Raw genomic sequence first — 20,829 nt, forward strand, 5'->3', positions numbered from 1 at the left:
GGAGATGCTTCCCACTGTGGTGCCTGGCACTGAAGTTGTTGATGCTGGTCGAGGGATGAGCAGGGAAAACGTTCAAGAGATGAGAGACTTTTTTTGGTGGGAGTTTTTTTTGCACCTTTGTGTTTAATTATTACAATTGAGATTTAAGCAAAAGTATCTGGCTGCAGACAAGTTGGCAGACTGTTGACCTACACTGGGAGTTGTGAAAGCTCCACATTTAGTTAGTTTTACAGTTGGGGTTAACATTAACCCTGTAACTCTCTATGGAAAATGCTGACAACTGTCAAGGCAGGCAGTGCCCAAATGTTGATCTGAATCCATCATCCTGTCTGCAGCCAGGTCTCTCGCAGTTTCATTAAACTCGGAGTTAGGGTATCTGTGGGTTTTGAAAAAGTTTAAAGAGCCATTTTCCTCTCAGAATAAAACTTAGAAGCTATAAACTCAAATTTCATTTACAAAGCTCTTGATTTTTTTCTCAGCTGTAGATATGATCTTTTGTTTGTATCTCCTGTGTGGTTATGGGCTGTCTGCCAACATCTACCTCTATAAACTACAAGTGACACTGGTGTCACAGAGAAGGTTTCAGGTAGCACTATGCAACAACTACTAACCACAGTATCTAGGAAATCATAATGAAGTAGTGTGTACTTTAGCAAAAACCTTTAAAACATTCATGAAACATGTTAATCCATAATCTTCAGCAGGCAATGGTTAGTTAAAAAGCACAGACAAAAATGTGATAGAAATGTCAAGTTTGTTTATGTTTATTTAGTCCTTATTGTCCTTCCTGTTCTGTCATTCACTGGTATGTCTGTGGGAAACTTATTAAACTACATTCTGCCTGTTCTTACATTCAATTGGGTGAAGAAGACAGAAACGTGTATTTGTGAAAAGTATTTGTGTGAATGCTTAATACACAAACACACATTTGCAATTGGTACAGGTGCATATTTAAAGGAATTCGGTGTTGTCATCAGTGGCACCTCCAGAAGGTCTTCAGTCACTGTCCTCTTGAGATGATGTTTCTGTTTATGTAAAATCAAACTTGTGGGCCAGGAGGTGTCTTCCTTTAGTAATCCTTGATCGATGCAGGTTAGTGGAAACTGGCCTACTGATTTGTTTTTGTCTCTTGATTATCCAATAACCATTCAAGGAGCTGTGTGAAAACCAGGACCCACAAAAAAGGTGAGTGTGGCAAATCCAGCTCCCTTCCTGTGTAAATCTGGCATTGTCGGCACCTTGTCTGGGCATTCAAGACCCTCTATAGACCAGATGGGATTGGAGAACATAATAGGGCATAACAGGTGGGTAGTGTTAGATCCAAGAGGAGGAGGTTTGTGATGTGAATGTTGTCCCTGGCTGAGGTTGGTGTTTCATCCTGTCAAAAGATCATCAATGAAAGAGCAATCTGACATGGATGGTTCTTCCACAAAAGTACTTAAGAAAAATAAAACGTAACATTTAATTTTGCACCACTCACTGGTTTTAAAGGTTCAAACAAGTTCTAATGCTGATAAATAGATGAAACAAATACCTTGTTTGCCATTACCTTAAGCTTGTTGAAAGTTGACAAGGTTATGTCTAACAGGAACAGCCGCTTAAAGAAAAGAGCAAGTAGTGTTGTTATGGCTAGTGTTTTATGTAGGGCCATAGGATTTTAAAAACACTAGAGTCATGATTCCAAATCCTGTCTTTACTCCAGAAATGTACTATATCATTTTATTTTACAACGTGAAGGTCTATTATGCTGCGAATCAATATTTACAATTAGAAGGCAAGTCAATTTAATTATGAAGCACACTGAAAAAGAACAAATGCTGATTGAACAAAGTCAGTTAAACCATATTTGTGATGTAGTTTTTCCTCCACTACTCTGTTTCTTTAACAATAACAGGTCTTATAGTTTCTGCTGGAGGTTTCTTCCGTTAAAGGGAGTGTTTCCTTTTCACTGTTGCCAAGTGCTGCTCATAAGGGATTTGTTGTGTTTGTTGTGCTTTTAGATAATTGTATTGTGTTTTGGCTCTATACAAATGAATTGAATTGAAATTGTTTTGCAGACTAATATTTTATAAGCCAGACATATGGTAGGTTTAAAAAATATTATTCCCCTATTACAGTTTAAACTGTCCAGATGCAATTTAGGGGCCTGGAGCCAAAGTAAACTCTGGGATTAATCACAACAAAGACACAATGACCAAACAAAACAAGCCATGTCTGTCACCCTTGGGTGCTCCTGTACTTTTACACCTCAGTATTTCCTACTACTTTGACTTAAGCAAATGATCTAAATACTTTTGTGTTGTCATGTATTGACACACATGGTCATGAATGAACTTTCTTGCCCTTTAAATAACTGACTGCACTGACTTCTGATCAGCCACGTATCGCCACGTCTCCGCGCAGGCGTAGTGCACTCACATTAGTGTTCCGGGGTCGCTCAGTGAGGGTACACAGTACAAGAAATCATATTGTGTACCTTATTTCATTCTTCTCGCACTTTTATTTCACGGACGACATAGAGGAAAGCCTGGGGGTTCTTTGGAAATAGAAACATTTTTCATACGGCACCCAAAGGACGTCTGTAAAGATGAACTTCTTCAGAGGAGTGATGGGCGGGCAGGCAGCCGGGCCGCAGCCGTCCGGAGCGGAGACGGTAGGACACCAGCCCGGCTAGCCGCGGCTAGCTGTGGTTAGCTGCGGCTAACTGCGGCTAGTTTAGATTCCCCTGATAAGCTGCGACCAGACACACATTATCCAGAAAATACGTGGTTTTATACTCAAAGCTGATAAGAAACACACACAGAATGAGAGGTTAAGGCGTCAGGCCTTGCTTTAATGAGTGACAAGGAGCTAGTTGGAAAGCTAATTGGCTAATAGAGCAGATGTGTCAATCAGCAGTGGGATTTTCTCGCTGTCTTTGCTACGTGTAGTTAAAATAAAATGGAAACACGACTAAAAGAACATCAAATATGGACTACACAAAAAAACTCCACCAATATATGTATTTTTAAATAATCATAAACACTAAGGAAACAGCAGGTATTACATGATGGGCTGACTTGTCATACTGTGTGCTGTCACGTAAGTCAAAAAATCTCCAAGCAGTGACAATCTCAGTTAAGTCGATCTCTGTTTTCTTTTTGTTTTTTAGAGTCCAAGACATTATCGAGCTGCTTGTGTTCAAAAGAGAAATATATAGTATTTAATCAAATGAAATGGATACAAGCAGCAGATCCTTACAGGCTAGTGTCCTTGTATAAAATGGTAATTGAAGCACAGCAGCAATAGAGCATATTGTGTGTAGGTCTTTACTCTTTGTCAATACTTTTACTCACATATCAGGTGGTTATAGGCACAATCAGATCTTTGTCAGCAGACATTCCTAAATAGGCTCGTAATAGCATTTCCTTGCTCTTTTACAGAGAAACACTGAACAGTTCTGTCCCATAAACCTGTACCAAAAATACTGACTTTTGGGCCCATATTTCTTCTGTTCTAAATAAGTAAGGTCACCTACTAATTTACAAGAAACTAAACTAACATTTCAAGAAGTTCGAAAGAAAACGCATACTTTTGTGTAGCAGAGCTGTTTTCTTCCTCTTCAGTATGCCATCTGTTGACACCACAGATGTTTTTTGTCAACCCATGTCTCAGAGTTTTAAGGCAATACCACTTTCACTGTAATCTTCTACATGTCCCTCCATCAACACATATAAACACAGAAGTTAACACTTGGTAATGTATGAGGCAGAAGAGCAAACAAAATAAACAGCCATTCGTCTATTAACAGATCCAGAAGCTGTGTGACCGAGTGGCCTCGTCAACACTTCTAGAAGACCGCAGAGATGCTGTCCGGGCTCTCAAGGCCCTCTCTAAGGTATGGTATAGAAAGACAATTTGTCAAATGTGGTGTACAATAAATACTGAGTTTAGTTTATTGCTTTTATATAAAACTATTGTGACAGTCCTGCAAAAATCCAATTTTTATTGAGGTTTTAATGTTCAGTTTTTGTAGACGCTGCAGAGACATGCTGATTGAACCCAGAGCTCAGTCATTTTAGAGGATTTAATTTAGCTTTAGTTTATGGTGCTGTGCAACTGTATTGTCATCAATCAGAGCTAAAGGTCTTTTTTCATTAAACTCTGCTGGTTAAAACATGGATGGTTTTGTTACAGGCTGCCCATTCAGCCATGAGTAATGAGTTGATCAGGCATGAATAAATGGTTTAGAAGGCACACCGTTGCACATTAACATGCAGTGGTGTCAGCATTGTTTAGAAACACAGACAGATTCGTAGACCTTTATTTGGACAGAAATACAATGCAAAGTTCATATTGGTTGTAATTGGGTTTGCCCATATTCATTGAAATTCCTCTTCTTTCAACCTTGGGTGATTGATCCTTATCAGTATTATTAAAATAAATACATTTTCTTATCTGCTTTAACATTTAACTGTTCAGACCTCTCAGGTCATCAATGACAATGTCCAGATTTGGAGAAGAATTTTGTTTTCCTGCACCATGCCTTGAAGACATTAAAAGAAAATGTCTTTTATGTCTTTTATCAGCTTTAGCATATTTTTTTCTTAGCTGTGATGTTACTCTCAAAGTCCTATGTAAATGAAAGTGATAGTGACTTTGTGGCCAAGTATGGTGACCCGTACTCAGAATTTGTGCTCTGCATTTAAACCCATCCAAGATGCGCGCACACAGTAGTGAACACACACACCGTGTACACACACCCGGAGCAGAGGGCAGCCAATGCCAGGGAGCAGGTGGGGGTTTGCTGCCTTGCTTAAGGGTCTCACCTCAATCATGGTATTGAATGTGGAGAGAGCGCTGGCTATTCATTCAGCAACTCTCGGGTTACAAGTCTGAATCTCTATCCATTAGGCTGCGACTGCCCCGTAAATGTACATTCTCATAATCCTTGTGCTTATAAATCATGTTTTAATTTAGTTTTTTTGTCTTATATACAGTATTTAAGATAGCCTTTGTATTATACATATAAGCTTACATTTTCTATTATTGATTATAGAAATATCATATGGAAGTTGGCACACAGGCGATGGATCACTTGATTAACATACTGCAAACTGACAGGTATACTAATGTAATATATTTTTTGCTTGGTATGATATCTGCTATATTGACCTAAAAAGAACTTTGTTATATCATAGTGGTGGTAATGTTATATATTATAATGTGCACTACAAGTATTTTGTTTGACAAATGGTCTGCAAAAGATGAAACCTAATATTCTGATTCTTTATAAAAACTAAACAGATCTGACTCCGAAATCCTTGGTTATGCTTTGGACACGCTGTACAACATCATCTGCAATGATGAGGAGGAAGAGCAAGGTATTCAGTCCTCTCACAATTATTAGAAATTATTTAACCCATCATAATTTGGTTATTATTCAAAGAAACATCCTCCAAAATGTGCAGCTATTGTAAATGGTCTTGACTTTGCGACATTGTTCAGTATGCATGTGTAAATGAGTTCAGTGGATGTTGATTCGGCGTCAGTTTGCATTCCCCTCATCAATAGACTGATGACTGCTTGGTGTAAAGATTCTCGTCTCTCTCTTCTCTTCCATGTTTTAACCCTACAGATGAATCGGAAGGTAAAACTCTTTGACTTTGCATGAAACCAGCCCCCCCCTCCACCCACTCCAATCACTGGCTACACTTACAAATTGTAGGTTCTTCATGTAAGGCATTTGGAAAAGGAGCACAATAATAGACTTTGTATGCCTCCTGCTGTGCTCAGATGAAAACCTGATAAGTTACACAGCTGTTTCATAGCATGTCTTCCTGAGTGTCTGTCACCGGATTCTATGCTTGTTCGCAGTGGTTAAATGAATGCTAGTCTTTGGATGAAGCTTTGAACCTCCTCTTCCCCCCCTGCCCTCGCAGATGCAGTAACCCCTCTCCCTGTCTCAGGGAAGTATAAGAATGTGTCCATGCCTGGTCAGTACCAAAAAAAAAAGCCCCACGAGCAGTAGCTTTACTTTCATTCGATTACTAACTTCACTAAAATCAGTTGGCACTGGCAAAATGACTAAAAGGTGTTTGAGAGCTAAGAAGTATGCTTTACTAATACATCACATGCCCTATCCTCTCTGTTAATATCTAATTTCTCTAGGTTCCTTAGTTATCATCACATTTTAATACCCAATTCTTTTTTTTTTTTTTTTTTGCAGTGTTTTTGTGAAATTATACTTTGTTATATTTAGTTGACCTTTAACATATTTTTATCAAAAAACGATGTGACGAACCTGTTAGCAAACACTTGTCTATTTACACGTCCAACATACAGAGCAACATTTGTTTGCAGTCTTGCATTTGTTCACCTGCTGAATATAAGATATTCACTCTGCTTGTAGCTTTGCTTTGGTCTATACTGACCCCTGAGGGAAATAACAAGTGCTTTAGCTGCTAAATACTCCACTGTGTTCACCAGCTATTTGCTAGCTTTGTCTGTCTTTCTGTCTTGCTGTTTGCTGCCTGTTGTGACTAGAAATAACAGTAATGAGAATGATGAAAGTGAACCAGAGCTGTCAAGACTTGAACTGTAAATCCAAACCAATAAGCCAAGAGACACACGAAGAATAGCCCAGGGAAGCTGCAGAGAGATGATACTTCGGTGTGGATTTTCTGTTTTCCCCTACCATTCACCCCCCCCCCCCCCAAAAAAAAAAAAAAAAAACACACACACACACATGCATGCACAAAGCGGGCACATCTCAAATGCATTTCACTGTCTTATATGTCTGTATATGGCTTATCAAAAATCCACACACACAGAAAAGAGTACGGGACATAGGTTGATTAAAAGAAGCCACCCTCTGCTGCAGGTCCACACTCCCTGCCCAGACAAGTCAGCTGATCACTTTCACATTGCACACATCATTGGATCAGTTTGCCATATAAAAGTATTGATTATATCAGTTTTAAATGTAATTTTACAGTACTATAACCAAAATGACACTTATCTGGTATCATAAAACAAGTGAATAAATGTGAATTGGTTTAACTAAGAACACCTTGTTTGCCCTCCCATCCAGCTGTCCCCTCATTTCTGTCAACACTTGTTTTTCCCTGAAGGCGTGTTCACCAGTAACAATCACCCTGAGTGTGCTAAAAGGATGTTTTCACATATTTGTTGAAGTAACTTAAGAGAAATATCACCAGTGATTTCATGCCATGTTGCAAGATTTTGAGAAGCTGCTGATTTAATTATTTTCGAACTCAGGCTGATTACAGTGAACAAGCCAGCTGATTCCTTCAGCAGACTGACTCCTTATGTAGTATTGCTTGCAGAAATTTCAGCTTTCAATGTCCCTTGGCAGATGAGAATGCCCAGAAGCAGGCTGATGACCTTGGTGCCCAGTTCACAGACAAGTTCATCCAGGACCCTGAGCATGTGACCCTGCTCCTCACTCTGTTGGAGGTAATAAACTGTCTTTACCCATTGCAAGAGATCTGAGTTATTACTCTAAAGAGCTGCCTGGCTCATTTATCTGCTGTTTTGATTTTAGGAGTTTGACTTCCATGTGCGTTGGCCTGGAGTGAAGTTGCTGACTGCTCTCCTGAAGAACCAGGGTGCTCAGGTTCAGGGTATCATTCTGGTCAGCCCAATGGGTGAGTTTCTCTTCTCCACATGAGATCATTCCTGTTTTGTAATGTGAGGATTTTATTCTGGACCCTGCCTCATCTGTTTTATATCAGAGCTGGTAAACCCTAGAACATTTGCCCTTTCTTGCAAAAATTTAGCCATGTAATAGCAATAGGCTCTTTGTCAATATTTTTTTGAGAATAAAATGTCCCCTTTTATTTCAATACTATACTAATAATATTATTTATTTAATATTTTCTTTTTTCACAGGGGTTTCCAGATTAATGGACTTGCTGGCAGACTCTAGAGAAGTAATTCGCAATGATGTAAGCAATTTTTTGTTTAAGCTTCTATTTTGTACTAAATCACATATGAAAGCCAGTGAAATTAAGTGTCGACTACAGTAGAGGTGTAACAACGTATTTTCCACCTTCCAACAGGGTTTGCTATTGCTTCAGCAGCTGACTAAAGGCAATGCTGCCATTCAGAAAATTGTGGCATTTGAGAATGCATTTGAGCGTCTCCTAGATATCATCACTGAAGAGGGCAGCAGTGATGGAGGTAATATAACAATTAAGTGCTGTGTATTAGGGTTCTTAGGGTTCCAAATACACTCTTCAATCTTATAGTTGTATATTGTAATTATAAGAGTAAGGCTATTTTTGTTATCGTCGTGTATATCGTGACACAATCTGTCCTCTTTTCTTTGTGCAGGTATTGTGGTGGAGGACTGTCTGCTGCTGCTGCTTAACCTGCTAAAGAACAACAGTTCAAACCAGAACTTTTTTAAAGAGGGCTCTTACATCCAGAGAATGAAGCCCTGGTTTGAGGTTGGTGATGATAATTCTGGTTGGTCTGCACAAAAGGTCACTAACCTCCACCTCATGCTGCAGGTAACACATAACAGTCACGTCAATTAACTGTTGCTCAGATTTCTGAATTATGACTTTATCATGCTGATCGATGGTTGTTAATAAACTCCGCACAATATTCTGCTCCTTATCCCAGTTGGTACGAGTCATGGTGTCTCCAGTAAACTCTCCTGGAGCTACAGCCAGCTGTCAGAAGTCCATGTACCAGTGTGGTCTGCTGCAGCAGTTGTGTACCATCCTCATGGCCACTGGTGTTCCTGCTGACATTCTCACTGAGGTATCATAATAAGGAACTCAACACAGAGAACAGTTGTTTACTCAGCATCAAGAGAGAAATGAGTTCAGGCTCTTGCTGCTTTCTTTCAGACCATCAATACTGTATCAGAGGTTATCAGGGGCTCACAGGTCAACCAGGATTACTTTGCTTCGGTCAATGCACCTTCAAATCCACCAAGGTTGCCTTCCATTTTAATGACATATTAAATCTCTCATGTACATCTGAAAGTAAATCCAGTAGTGACTCTCCTCTTTATCTCCACGTAGACCAGCCATTGTGGTCCTGCTCATGTCCATGGTGAATGAGAGACAACCATTTGTGCTTCGCTGTGCGGTCCTGTACTGTTTCCAGTGTTTTCTCTACAAAAATCAAAAAGGCCAGGGGGAGATAGTGGCGACACTGCTGCCTTCTACTATTGATGGTCAGTTACACCATGTAAAACTTTAGAAGTGACCTTTATAGTTATTTTGCTGCCATTTCCTTAGGATTGTAGACAATCTGTGTTTAAGAAACATATGCAGCATCTCAGAATCAATTATAGCAATGGTGCTTAAAGTTTTATCTGTGCTAACGACAACTGAGCTTTAGTGAAAATCGTGTTATGTTTGATAGGCTCCATACTCCCTCTGTGAATAATTAGTTCCCCCTGAAGAATAAATGGCACCACTATTCCTAACTGTAATATGAAATTGAGGATTGTTGTTTTCTGAAGTAATTATGTTTTAGATTCTGCACATTCAAAGCACTCGCTAATCTTGGCCAACCTACATAGCACAATGCAGAAAAAAATACAATACAATAAATGATAGAAAATAGCTATTTAGGGTTATAGGTCCAGTGAAGACTTTATCTTTGGTGAAGAATGTTTCATTGATTTTTCTGGAACTGTGTGGGATTCAGGGTTTCTGAACAGGTCTTGAACATGATCATAATCAGAGATTAATGGATTATTGTTTATTCTACTGGATACTTTCAGCTTTATGTCTTTACAATTAATATTTACTTGCTCACTTTTCTCACAGCCAATTCCATCTCAGCGGGCCAGCTACTGTGTGGGGGCCTGTTTTCAGCAGACTCTTTGTCTAACTGGTGTGCTGCTGTGGCCTTGGCTCACGCTCTGCAGGACAACCTCACCCAGAAGGAGCAGCTGCTGCGGGTTCAACTTGCCACCAGCCTGGGCAAACCCCCTGTCTCTCTACTGCAGCAGTGCACCAACATACTCTCGCAGGTAGGACAATGGAGTAAGAAAAAGCTGCAGGAATGAAGGAGATACAAACAGGGCATATGTGTCTGGGTAACATTGGTTTGTGTCATACTATGTTTTGAAAAAGATTAATACTCAAACCTATAGTGTCAACGACAGTGAACAGGACAGTGTCACATTATTGTGATTTTGCAGGGAGATAAGATCGTCCGGCGGGTGAGTAAAGCGTGTACGTCCTGTGTCTGTGTGTGTGTTTTGAGTGTTTGGGCAGCACCTGTACTGGTTATTTTGGCTTGGCATCTGTAGTAGGGGTCTCAGTGACCCATGTGTTGGGGGATCTTGCTTCCCTTTAACTCTTTACTACCCATTCTTTGACCCTAACATATGGCTATGACCCAGTTCTTCCTCATTAGGGTGTCACACAGTTGCACTCCTCCCCTCAGATTGAGGCACTTTATTTGCTCTCACTGCATTCACAAGTGGAGTATGGGGAAGTACACAAGTGGGCACCCAAGAGAGGTCAGAGCAAAGGGACACAGCAGTTGTTCATTTATTTTTTTCTATTATTATGTTTTATCTCTGCTGATATCTTAACACCTGCTTTGAGCTGTGACCGTGGACAGTTTGCTGTGCCGTTAGGCCTTATTTGGCTGTACAGAAAGTTTGTGCTGCAGCAGCTTTTGGGGTTTTTCTGTCCGAGTTCTCTTATTTACGTGTATCTGCTAACATGGATTGCACTTAAGAAGATAATTCCACTTTCACTGTGGATTCAGTGATACTTGGAGTTTTGCAGTTTATACAACTCTTCATGAGTTGTCTTCTGTTTTTCTCCCATTGTAGATTCTGCAGTGGGAGTCTGTGGCAGTCTGCTAAAATGTAAAGAGTATGAATTCCTCGAGAGGCTGTCTGAGAAATGTGCCCTGTTTTTAAATGACATGAAGTATTTTCTCTCTGACTTCCAATACAGCCATTCTTCAAACCTTTATAAACACTTAGGTTTCCCGCCTGTTCAGACAGTACAGCTTACGAACCAATTTTGTGAGATCATAAACTGCCTCTAAATCCAGGAGGTGGATATGGCTTTTCTGTAGTTACCAAGGGTGAGATGGCCAGAGTGAGTCAGAAGATGCTCAGACATGTTTCAGATTTGAAAAAAAATCATATCTGTACCGCTGGTTGTTGTGGGGAGGAAGGCTCTGATTGTTCTCTTTGCCTCTGTGTTGAACCTGACTTGCCAGGTACAAGTTGTGATGCAAGTGACGATTTGTTATTTAACTGAGTACTACTACACCAACCTTAAGTAATGAGTGCCATGTTTGAACATAAGGCAGTCAATAAGTACCTGGGGCCTGAACATGCTAGGCCACAGATGAATGATTAATTTCATACCTGTGTGATCAGATGAAGAAAAGAACAGAGCTAATCACCATTTCATGGGAAGGTTGATGTAGTGGTGAGGAAAGCTACCAAACAGACCTGGTAAACTCAAATGAATACCTGCTTGAGACTCGTGCCCGTGGGATATTAGCTACCACCACTGTAAAACTTGGGGACATCAGGGGAGACATTAGAGGCTTGGCTAGAATAACACTGATGCATGACATGACAAAGACAGGTGGAAATAAACCTTCAAGGTGAAAATGGACGTTTTTCTTACTGTGTTAGAAACAGCGGACAAGTACTGTAAAGGTGCCTTTTGTATTTGGTAAACAGAAACGTCCCACTCTTGTTTAAAATACTTCATATGGAGTAGAGGATCTGACTAGAATTTGCATAAGGCAAAATGAAAAAGTTTTAAGCTTCTGTTAGCATTCCCTCCACTGGTGCTGAGCATATTTCATATTTTCCAGACTATAAGTCGCTACCGTTAGATGGCACTCTTGACTTAATTAAAGATAATACTGTACTGCCAAAAAATTAGAAACGCTTATGTTCAGGCTAAACTACAACTCCTTGTGTAACACAAGTGAAAATGGTACCCAAAAGAAACAGCTATACTACAGACTTCAAAGTGCAGGTAATAAAATATGCAGCTGAAACAAAGTTTGGACACCTTCCACCCCGATGTTGGTGCGGTTGTTTAACGTTACTTGACACGGATGATGAATATCATAATAATGCATTTCTGCTTGTTGTTATGCTTAGCCTACGTTCTTCATAGACTGATTTAGACTATAATTTGTATAATTAGAAATGTGACTTTTACTCCGGTGCAACTTGTTGCCCAGAAAATCCGATATGTTTGAGCATATATATAATGGCAGGACATAAGGCCATCCCAACTGCCTATGGTTAAAAATGATCTCTCCAACTATTGTGGATGGCAATAAGCATGAATAAGCAGCTTGTATGTCAGGATCTTGTTTCTCAGTGAGGTTAAGATGGAGTGAGCTATTGACCCGTGGTTTAGATGTGGCATCAGAAGTGCAGGCTATCCCTGGGCTGCTGTGGTGAGGAAGAAGCTGAACCCAAAGCAGCTCTTGATTTACCATCATTTCTATAATTTTAGCCACTATCACCCAAGCAAACATGCACATAAAATGTTTCTTCAATTAATACTTGGTCATTTCCCTTTCTTTCGTTTTCCTCTTCATTTTCGCATTACGTCAATTTTGGAGACAAAATCTGAAAAGGTGATTTCGTAAGTTTTTGTAGTATGGAATGCTAATAGGTTTTACCTACATTTTCATTGCTCAGACCTCCATGCATTTCTTGTTTACAGAATAATGATCTGCTCTTTTTAAAGCATGTTGTGCATTAAGTGTTAATGCACCATTATATCAGCAGCTTCAAAGTAGATTCTACCTGCCTCTGCACAGTTTTAATGTGATATTTCACCATCTTACATTCCAGCTCCATGAAAATCATTTTCTTTTCTACTCTTGATGGAGATAAACTGTTCAAACCTCATATAGGTTTTCTTGAAATGTATTCATTGGAAGCCTATGTCTGTAAAAAGGAATTTGAAATCCAGCTTCATGTCCAACTTAAACTTCTCTTATATGTTTCTTAAAGCTGTTTTCATGGAAATGCATGATCATTTTTAGATCACTTTTTTATTATTACCCCTTTTCATGATTGAAAATCATATTTAGTGACTTATGCTTTGCATGTGCTGAAAGTTGGAAATTTAATCCATTTTAATTGATTTGATTTAGAAAACTAAATTTAGAAAACTCTGATTACAAGTCATCAGTTATTTACAAATTGAAAATTGCAAACCACAAAATAATTGATCATTGTGAATTGTGGTATACCTGATGGCTGAAGCTGAAGGTAGGTTTTTAGTTGTTAAAGAAATGTATTTCCTATTATGGAACTGCATGCTCTGGGGAACCTAACCCTGTTTGAATATATTGAATGTATTAATTTTTGAATGTCATTTTTTTGTTTGTGAGAACTATTAACAACTATTTCATGGTCAATGTGATTTCTTTGTGCCTCACATTAACATAGATTAATTTATTTGATCAGTTCTGTTTTTATCTTGTTGAGTCAGATGCTTTTGTTATTTTTTTACCTGCTTCATAGCAATATGAAGAACTTTGGACTTCAGGGTCCCAACAAAATAGTTCTTTCAGCTCCAGCTCATAATTATTTTTTCTTGATTGCCATTTGCAAATTAGAACTTGCTCTTTGAAGACAACTTTTCTTGAACTTATGCCCCAATATGGACTTAATCCGAATTCAGATTGTAGTAAATTGTAAAGTTGGTTCCCATTCCGGTGCCGTTTATTATCATGTGGTAACATGTACATGACCTCCCATGTAACATGTGGTTCTTCACTGTCTAAACTCGCAATGTTTTAATATCTCTACATCTCTCATGGCAGTCATTTAAGATGAAGGTGTTGACATTTGTTTTGTTCATGTTGTGTTGTGCTATGCAGGGCAGTAAAGTACAGACAAGGGTGGGCCTCCTCATGCTGCTGTGTACGTGGATCAGCAACTGTCCGATTGCTGTCACACACTTTCTGCACAATCAAGAAAATGTTCCTTTTGTATCCTTGAAACAGTTTCATTACAGTAACTGATGTTAAACTATTGTGTAAACATTTATTAGGATTCACCTTCTACTTACATTTTTGAACTTAAAAGTTAAATCCTCTTATTTAGGTTGACAGTTGTGGACTATTTAATTTTATAATTCAGTCACGCAGCATACCAACAACACTGTTTCATGAAATGGCATTTTATTGAATCTGGATCCAAATCTAAACGTTAAGCATATTCTGTTGTTTTATTGCATTGTTGCTTTTAATGTTACAGAGAGAGGGGGAAAAGACTAAAGAGTAATTTAAGGGTTCATTGGTCCTGGAGGCTAATAGATTGAAGTATTTGCCAAGAACTTATTTTAGAACTAAAATAAAACCTGCTATTGAAACCCTTTCCCTGGTAGGGGCATACATTAGACTCCACCTCCAGGTTAAAAGGGGTGCTGTAGTGTGAGTCTTGTGGGTGCTGAATAAACCCTTGACTTTGGTACCTGCTGTAGCTGACAGCTCAGATCTCAGAGAACCTGGGAGAGGATGAAAGGCTGGTCCAGGGCCTGTGTGCACTGCTTCTTGGCATCTGCATCTATTACAATGACAACTCACTGGAGAACTACACTAAGTAAGTGTCTTTGACTTAAGTCACACACTTTAAAAAGAATTCATATGCAAGAAATATTATATAATCATTCCCACTCATACTTATTTTTCAGTATTTAGCTACAGAGAGGCTGTATGTGTATTTCAAACTTTCAACATGCACGCTTATTTTAATATGAACACAGTATTATCTCATTTATGTTCAGTCCTGTATTTCGCTACTACAGGATTACATTGCCTGGGTCCCTTTGTCCTGCAGTTAATGTGCACCTACAGTATGTCTGCGTATATAAATGCAAATAATACAATAAGAAGTTATCAGATTTCTTCAACATGAATATAATAATACTATAATTTACCAGTTCTGTTAATGCCTTAATTTGACCATGCAAACTAAGTTTCTTCTTTCATCTAATGCTTCAGAAATGTGGTTACATTAAAATGATTTAAACTATGGACATAGAGTGATGGTCAAAAGGCAGTTTAAGACATTTGTGTTCGTGTCTGTCCCTCAGAGAGAAGCTAAAGCAGCTGATCGAGAAGCGCATCGGAAAGGAAAACTTTGTAGAGAAACTGGGCTTTATCACCAAACATGAGCTGTACTCGCGGGCGGCCCAGAAGCCGCAGCCTGTCTTCCCATCTCCAGAGCAGATGTTGTTTGACCACGAATTCACCAAGCTGGTTAAAGAACTGGAGGGTCAGTCAGTGACAACTGTCAACATCCAGTGATAAGTTATGATGTTATCATGGAAATATAAAGCTTTCATTGGGTTTTAAGAGTTTTTACACTCTGATGTCCACAGGTGTGATCACCAAAGCAGTTCACAAGTCCAGTGAGGAGGAGAAGAAGGAAGAGGAGGTGAAGAAGACATTAGAGCAACATGACAATATTGTAACTCAGTACAAAGAGCTGATTAGGGAACAGGTAAACTGACACAACAGACTTGCACAATTCCCAGGCCAAAAGTTAAGTAGAAGACCCACCTGTGGTTTGTTTATTTGTGTTCATTTGAAGTTTTTTGTTTTTAGTGCATTTTCCTGTTATTTCCAGTTTCCAGTCTAAACTCTCGACTCTAGTTATTCTAACGTCCTGTTACTATTTTCTTTTACTTGTCTGTTCCTCAGGATGCTCAAATCCAGGAGCTGAAAGAGCAGGTAGCATCCCTGTCATCTCAGAACGATCAGCTGCAAGCTACCATCACCCAGCAGCTGTCTCAGATCCAGCAGCACAAAGACCAGTACAACATCCTCAAACTAAAATTAGGTAGGTTCACTGCAAACAGTTGGCATGTTGTGTCCTCTGAGAAATAGACAATAGACATTGAGGAAGTCTAATGTTAATGATAATGTTAGTATATGCCTGTCTGTGTTGTTAAACAGCCTGGGCCTTGTTTTTATATTTTTATTTACATAAAATTTACATTTACTAGGTGCAGTAAAACTAAACAGGAGCTTATCTGAATAAAGCTTCATCTTACTTTACATATGGTCAACACCTCCATTCAAATTGTGTTTCTGTTTTAAAACTTGACATTTTGATTGAAAATATATGTTTATAACTTCAGGTAAGGAGAACCAGAGTCAGTCTAACAGCCAGGGGGACAGCTCTCAGGTGAACGGGCTGCAGACAGAAGAGCTGACACAGCTAAGAGAAGAGGTGGAGGAGCTCCGCAAGCAACACACACTCCTTCAGACACAACTTAGTGACAAAGACGCACTTATCAACACCCTGGTTAGTACCAGTTTATGTAAATATGTGTGTGCTTGCATTTGTATGTGTGTGCTCGCAGGGACGGTGAACAGTAACAAGCGTAGAAAGAATAAAGGAAAAGTGGTTTGTTGTCAACAAAAGTTTTCAAACCAAAACTAGGCAAAAACTCATATTCTCTTATCCTGAATATAGTCTTACAGCTAGGACTTTATGTAGAGTTGTGTCTTGTCACTGAAAAGACTGTGTTTATCTGCAGAGGTCAGAGGGCACACAGACAGCAGATGAATCAGCAGGAGGACCAGGCAATGCAGAACTACTGAAGGTGAAATTCCTCATCATCCTACACTTTTCCAGTTTGACTGAAAGTTACATTCTGTCTCTGACAAACATATGAAATTGTTTTCTGTGTCTAAGGATACGGCTGCTGTTATCCTGTTTTTTCCTTGTGCACTCACTCAGCTCATGGTCATGGTACTGGAGAAACATTTTACCCAATGTAACAATTCAAAGGATGATCTATCTATGTTCAGTCGTTTTGGGCATAAAGGAGGTTCTGTGTCACATGTGAATAAGATATATCAGGCTTTGGCTACTGAGTCAGTACCTGTTAACACCCAGTATGTTAGTGGTTTTGGTCTTCATGGGGTGTTGTCTCAGTGTTACACTTAAATCCTCATTGTTTGTTATATTCAGATGATGAATTTATATAGTGTGTTTTGTGCTAAATGTTTATGTTGTTGCAGGAGTTGGAAGCTTTGAGGAGTCAGGTTCAGTCTCAGTCGGCGGAAATCACCCAGCTGAAGACAGAGAGACAAGAACTGCTCAGAAGAGCCGAAGCTGCGGTAGATATCATGAAATATTACAGTTCGTGTCAAAAATATCAGATTAATCTGAATAGATGCTATATTAATGAGCCTCTTGTCCGGTTTCGCTCAGCCCTCTGAGACAGTCCCCAGCAGTGACAGCTCATTAGACGCCTCCAAGATTGCACAACTAGAGAGCCGACTTGCAGCGCAGACGTCTGAAACAGAAAGACTCAGGGTGTGTAGAAGTACTGTTCACCTGGATTTGTGTCTGTTATGCCTAGACCAATTGACTCTGTCCTCTTTAAAATATATTTTTGTATCCATTTTTGTTTAGTGAACACAAGAGCAACCTCCTTCTTTAACCCTCTATTTGACTTTTACACCCACCACCTCCCCTTTAACCCTCCTGTGCTGTCTCTTCACTGGTTCAGGAGGAGATGAAGAGCTTGTCAGAGAGCAGAGCAGACTTGCAGCAGCAGCTGGCTTCAGCCACCAGCACAGTGGCCATTCTGCAGACAGAGAAAGCCAAGCTCCAGACAGAGGTTCAAGAGTCCAAGAAGGAGCAAGATGACCTGCTGATGCTGCTGGCAGACCAGGACCAGAAGATCCACAGTCTGAAGCAGAAACTCAAAGGCCTGGGAGAGACGGTAGACATACTTAGCCTTCATTTTGGCTTATTGTTGCTGAGTGTGAATAATCATTCATACAAACCTGGGTTCACTTTGGGATGTTTTGTGTTAACTACAGGTGTAGGGCACACATCCTGATTGTTGTACTCATAGTTCTGATTTGAGCATCATAGCTGATCAGTTTGGCACGTAATCCACTGTAAAATGAAGAATAGTTGTCCTTTTTACATCAAATATTTATGCAGATCAGGCAAATCAAATTAAACACAATTTGTGAGCCGTACAGGTAGATGATTTTTTTTTTTTTTATCTCCCCACATCATGGTACATAGTAGACGTGATGTTATTGTCATTTTGGTGTCTGCGATGCTGCGGAGTGATGATCTGATTAATATTTGGCATGGCTTGCTGCATTCATTTGCATATTAATGAAATAAAAGTGATAGCTATAGCCGTTTCCCCACGTGCCAAGTCTTAGTGCTAAGCTAAGCAAACCAGCTGTTAGCTGTAACTTCAGTAGAACACACATACAGTATATGAGAGTGGTATGGATCTTCCCATGAAGCAATGTCTCCCCGCAGGAAGTGTTTGAGCTGTGTCTCTCTGTCACTATCTGTCACATTCAAAGTCCTGGTTTAATGAATCCCAGTGTTTACACAGGCTGCGTAAACACTCGCATTTTACTCACGCTATAATTATACATAACTACAGTGTATATTGACACAAAACATGTTCCTGAGTGGGTAGGATTTATTAGTTGAGTAGTTGGTAGTGGTTCAGTAAAATAGAACAACAACAAAGGCGTAGATTTCTGTTCTGACCACTCAGTCGTGTTTTGTCTGTTTGCTTTAGTTAGACTGTGGCACTTTCCCTACAGGTGGAAGATGAAGACGACCTTGACGCCAGGGACCAGACAGATGATGATGATGAGGAGGAAGAAGATGAAGACGAGGACTAGAAAAACAACACTGAAACAAGCAAAAGGAGAGATGGGAACTGGTCTGTTTCGAGGCAAGAATAGACTTTGGAAACACACCTGAGAAACTGAAAAATAGGACTAATATATTGATTCAGTTTCTTTTCAGCTGCCATGCTATATTCTGTTTTCTTTATCCCACTTTCACATCACATGTGCATGTTAGATATGTGGACATTTTCCTGTTCAAAATGAGATGTTTCTTTCCATTGATTCAGGTTTCAGTGACAGAAAAAAGATATCAGTGCGTTCATCTCTGCTACATTTAGCATCAGTTTGCAATGGTTTTTACCAGTCTTGTGTTTATTGTCCTGTTATGTAGTTTGTAATCACACACAATTCTAGGTTAATTTTTAACACTGAAGACATCTGGAACATTTGAAATGTAGCAAAAATGCAACTAGAAGCAAATTTGATATTATTCTCATTTAATCTTTAAGGTGCTGGTGAGCACTTCAGGCTGGCTCTTTCCCATCCTGCACTGCTGTTCTTACCACGCAACATGTCACTGTGCTGTTCCTTGCACCCAGATTTGAACTGCCTTCACACCTCAGTCAGTTTGAGTTCAGTGTTACAGTATTATTTCATAGTATCTCAGAGCTGTTCCATTTCACTTTGACGACACAACTCAACTGCTCTACAATATGCTGCAAAACACTGACAGAAAAGATGTAAGGATAAAAAAAAGATATTTTTGCAACTTTTTGTCCAGTACTGGCATCCAGCTTCTGTATGATATTGTGTAACTTATCAATTTATGAGCCACATTGAAATGAATAAAGAATCTATCAGTCTGTATGCCTGTATGGAAGAATAATTGTAGATAAATTAAATTTTACTAAATCCACAATGGGGCTTTTGTATTTGTCTTTCGGGTATATTTTAATTCTGAGTTTATAGTGCTGGATATAAAGTTTTCAGTACACACTCATCATGTACATCAAGTACAAATACGCTCCCTACGTTTTAGGCTATGTCTGGTCCTATTGTGTCCTGGCTACTTTAGATTTATGGGCCCATTTTAGGCAGGCAAGTCTGCAAAAAGACACATAGACAGTTCATTTATACATGAAACATATGGTGCCCCTCTTTAGAAAAGGATTTATTTCATGCCGATGCCAAGACGTTTCTTAGGCTATTCTGGTGTCACAGAAGTAGAACCAGTTTTAACAGTTGTCATATTTCTAGTTTTGTTGACATAATTTATATTCATAAGAGAACGGATCCTGAAAGACCCAAAAGCTTCTTCTCTGGAAAACCTGTTTTCTTTGTGCGTGAGTGCGCTGCACGAACAAGCCCACAACTATGTTTAAGAAGATGCCTGTGTTTGTTTGCACCGCAGCGAGAAATTTGTAGCTCGACAAGTCGTCCAAGCACTTTAGGTATTTGGCCACTGAGCCTCTGGGGAATTAGGAAGTAGTTCACAGTAGTTCACCTTTGGTTTGGGCCAATCACAGCATTAAGAGCTGGAAGCATTTTAAAGACTTCTCATTTCAAGAAACCTGTGTGAGGTGTGGACAGGAGCGAATCCCTCCGGTTGGCTCCTGACTGAATGAATTTGTTGTACACTTAATGTTTATTAAAAAGCATTGCTCTTTGAGGCAGTGTCTAAACCTTGCAAGGAGCTTGACATGTGGAGGGCCTGAGATCATAAATGTGATATGGAGGTACTGAAAAGAGATGGTGAGTCCAGGTAATGTGTGTTTCCACTGTGAACACAGCATCTCAAGGCCATATGTAAAGACAGCTAAACCTGACTAACTTGTAGCACAGGACAGACATGTTTAAGTCTCCTCTAGAGCTGAAGTCAAACATCTGAGGATGTTTTTCATTAATTTCCCTTTAAGGTGCATACATCAAGAAATGTCATTCTTTATATTCTAAAGCACTCTGCTCTCATGAGTCATCTTCTAATGGCTCAGTTTCAACACTAGGGGGCAACAAACTTTCTCAAATAGAGATGTGCAGCAAATCTCAATGTGTAATGCATATTACATAAGTCATTCAAAAACAATAGCACTGTCTGACCAATATTGATACCTAATTCTAATTTGGTTTGCCACTTCTGTCACTATGGTTCTAAATACGATTTTTTGGAAAAGACACTGCTTAGCATCTACATCTAGGAATGTATGTAGG

At 39.4% G+C, this 20,829-nt stretch overlaps 1 protein-coding gene across 5 annotated transcripts; it reads left to right on the forward strand.

The window, feature by feature from the left end:
- The first annotated feature begins 2,411 nt into the window (after nt 1–2,411).
- Nucleotides 2,412–19,537, forward strand: uso1 (USO1 vesicle transport factor). Of its 5 annotated transcripts, XM_026303332.1 has the most exons (27): nt 2,412–2,653; nt 3,791–3,877; nt 5,039–5,103; nt 5,287–5,363; nt 5,618–5,629; nt 5,922–5,975; nt 7,358–7,458; nt 7,547–7,649; nt 7,894–7,949; nt 8,064–8,184; nt 8,338–8,516; nt 8,632–8,772; nt 8,862–8,950; nt 9,039–9,193; nt 9,795–10,000; nt 10,172–10,192; nt 13,867–13,977; nt 14,472–14,590; nt 15,084–15,265; nt 15,372–15,493; nt 15,694–15,832; nt 16,134–16,300; nt 16,536–16,601; nt 17,023–17,121; nt 17,216–17,320; nt 17,517–17,732; nt 18,592–19,537. In XM_026303332.1, the coding sequence occupies exons 1-27, from the start codon at nt 2,588–2,590 to the stop codon at nt 18,670–18,672; spliced, it is 2,940 nt and encodes a 979-aa protein (XP_026159117.1). In that variant the 5' UTR covers nt 2,412–2,587; the 3' UTR covers nt 18,673–19,537. The 5 variants fall into 5 exon arrangements, with proteins under 5 accessions (XP_026159117.1, XP_026159118.1, XP_026159119.1 ...); XM_026303333.1 differs by lacking the exon at nt 10,172–10,192; XM_026303334.1 differs by lacking the exon at nt 5,922–5,975.
- Nucleotides 19,538–20,829: the final 1,292 nt, after the last annotated feature.

This window comes from Mastacembelus armatus, chromosome 1 (genome assembly GCF_900324485.2).
Source record: "Mastacembelus armatus chromosome 1, fMasArm1.2, whole genome shotgun sequence".
NCBI lineage: Eukaryota > Metazoa > Chordata > Actinopteri > Synbranchiformes > Mastacembelidae > Mastacembelus > Mastacembelus armatus.

What these genes read in the sequence shown, in the direction of transcription:
- uso1 (XM_026303332.1), top strand. Translation starts at nt 2,588, where the DNA reads ATGAACTTCTTCAGAGGAGTGATGGGCGGGCAGGCAGCCGGGCCGCAG. An exon ending in GCACCTTCAAATCCACCAAG is followed by an intron (nt 8,951 to 9,038) that starts GTTGCCTTCCAT and finishes ATCTCCACGTAG; the next exon opens with ACCAGCCATTGTGGTCCTGC. An exon ending in ATCAAGAAAATGTTCCTTTT is followed by an intron (nt 13,978 to 14,471) that starts GTATCCTTGAAA and finishes TACCTGCTGTAG; the next exon opens with CTGACAGCTCAGATCTCAGA.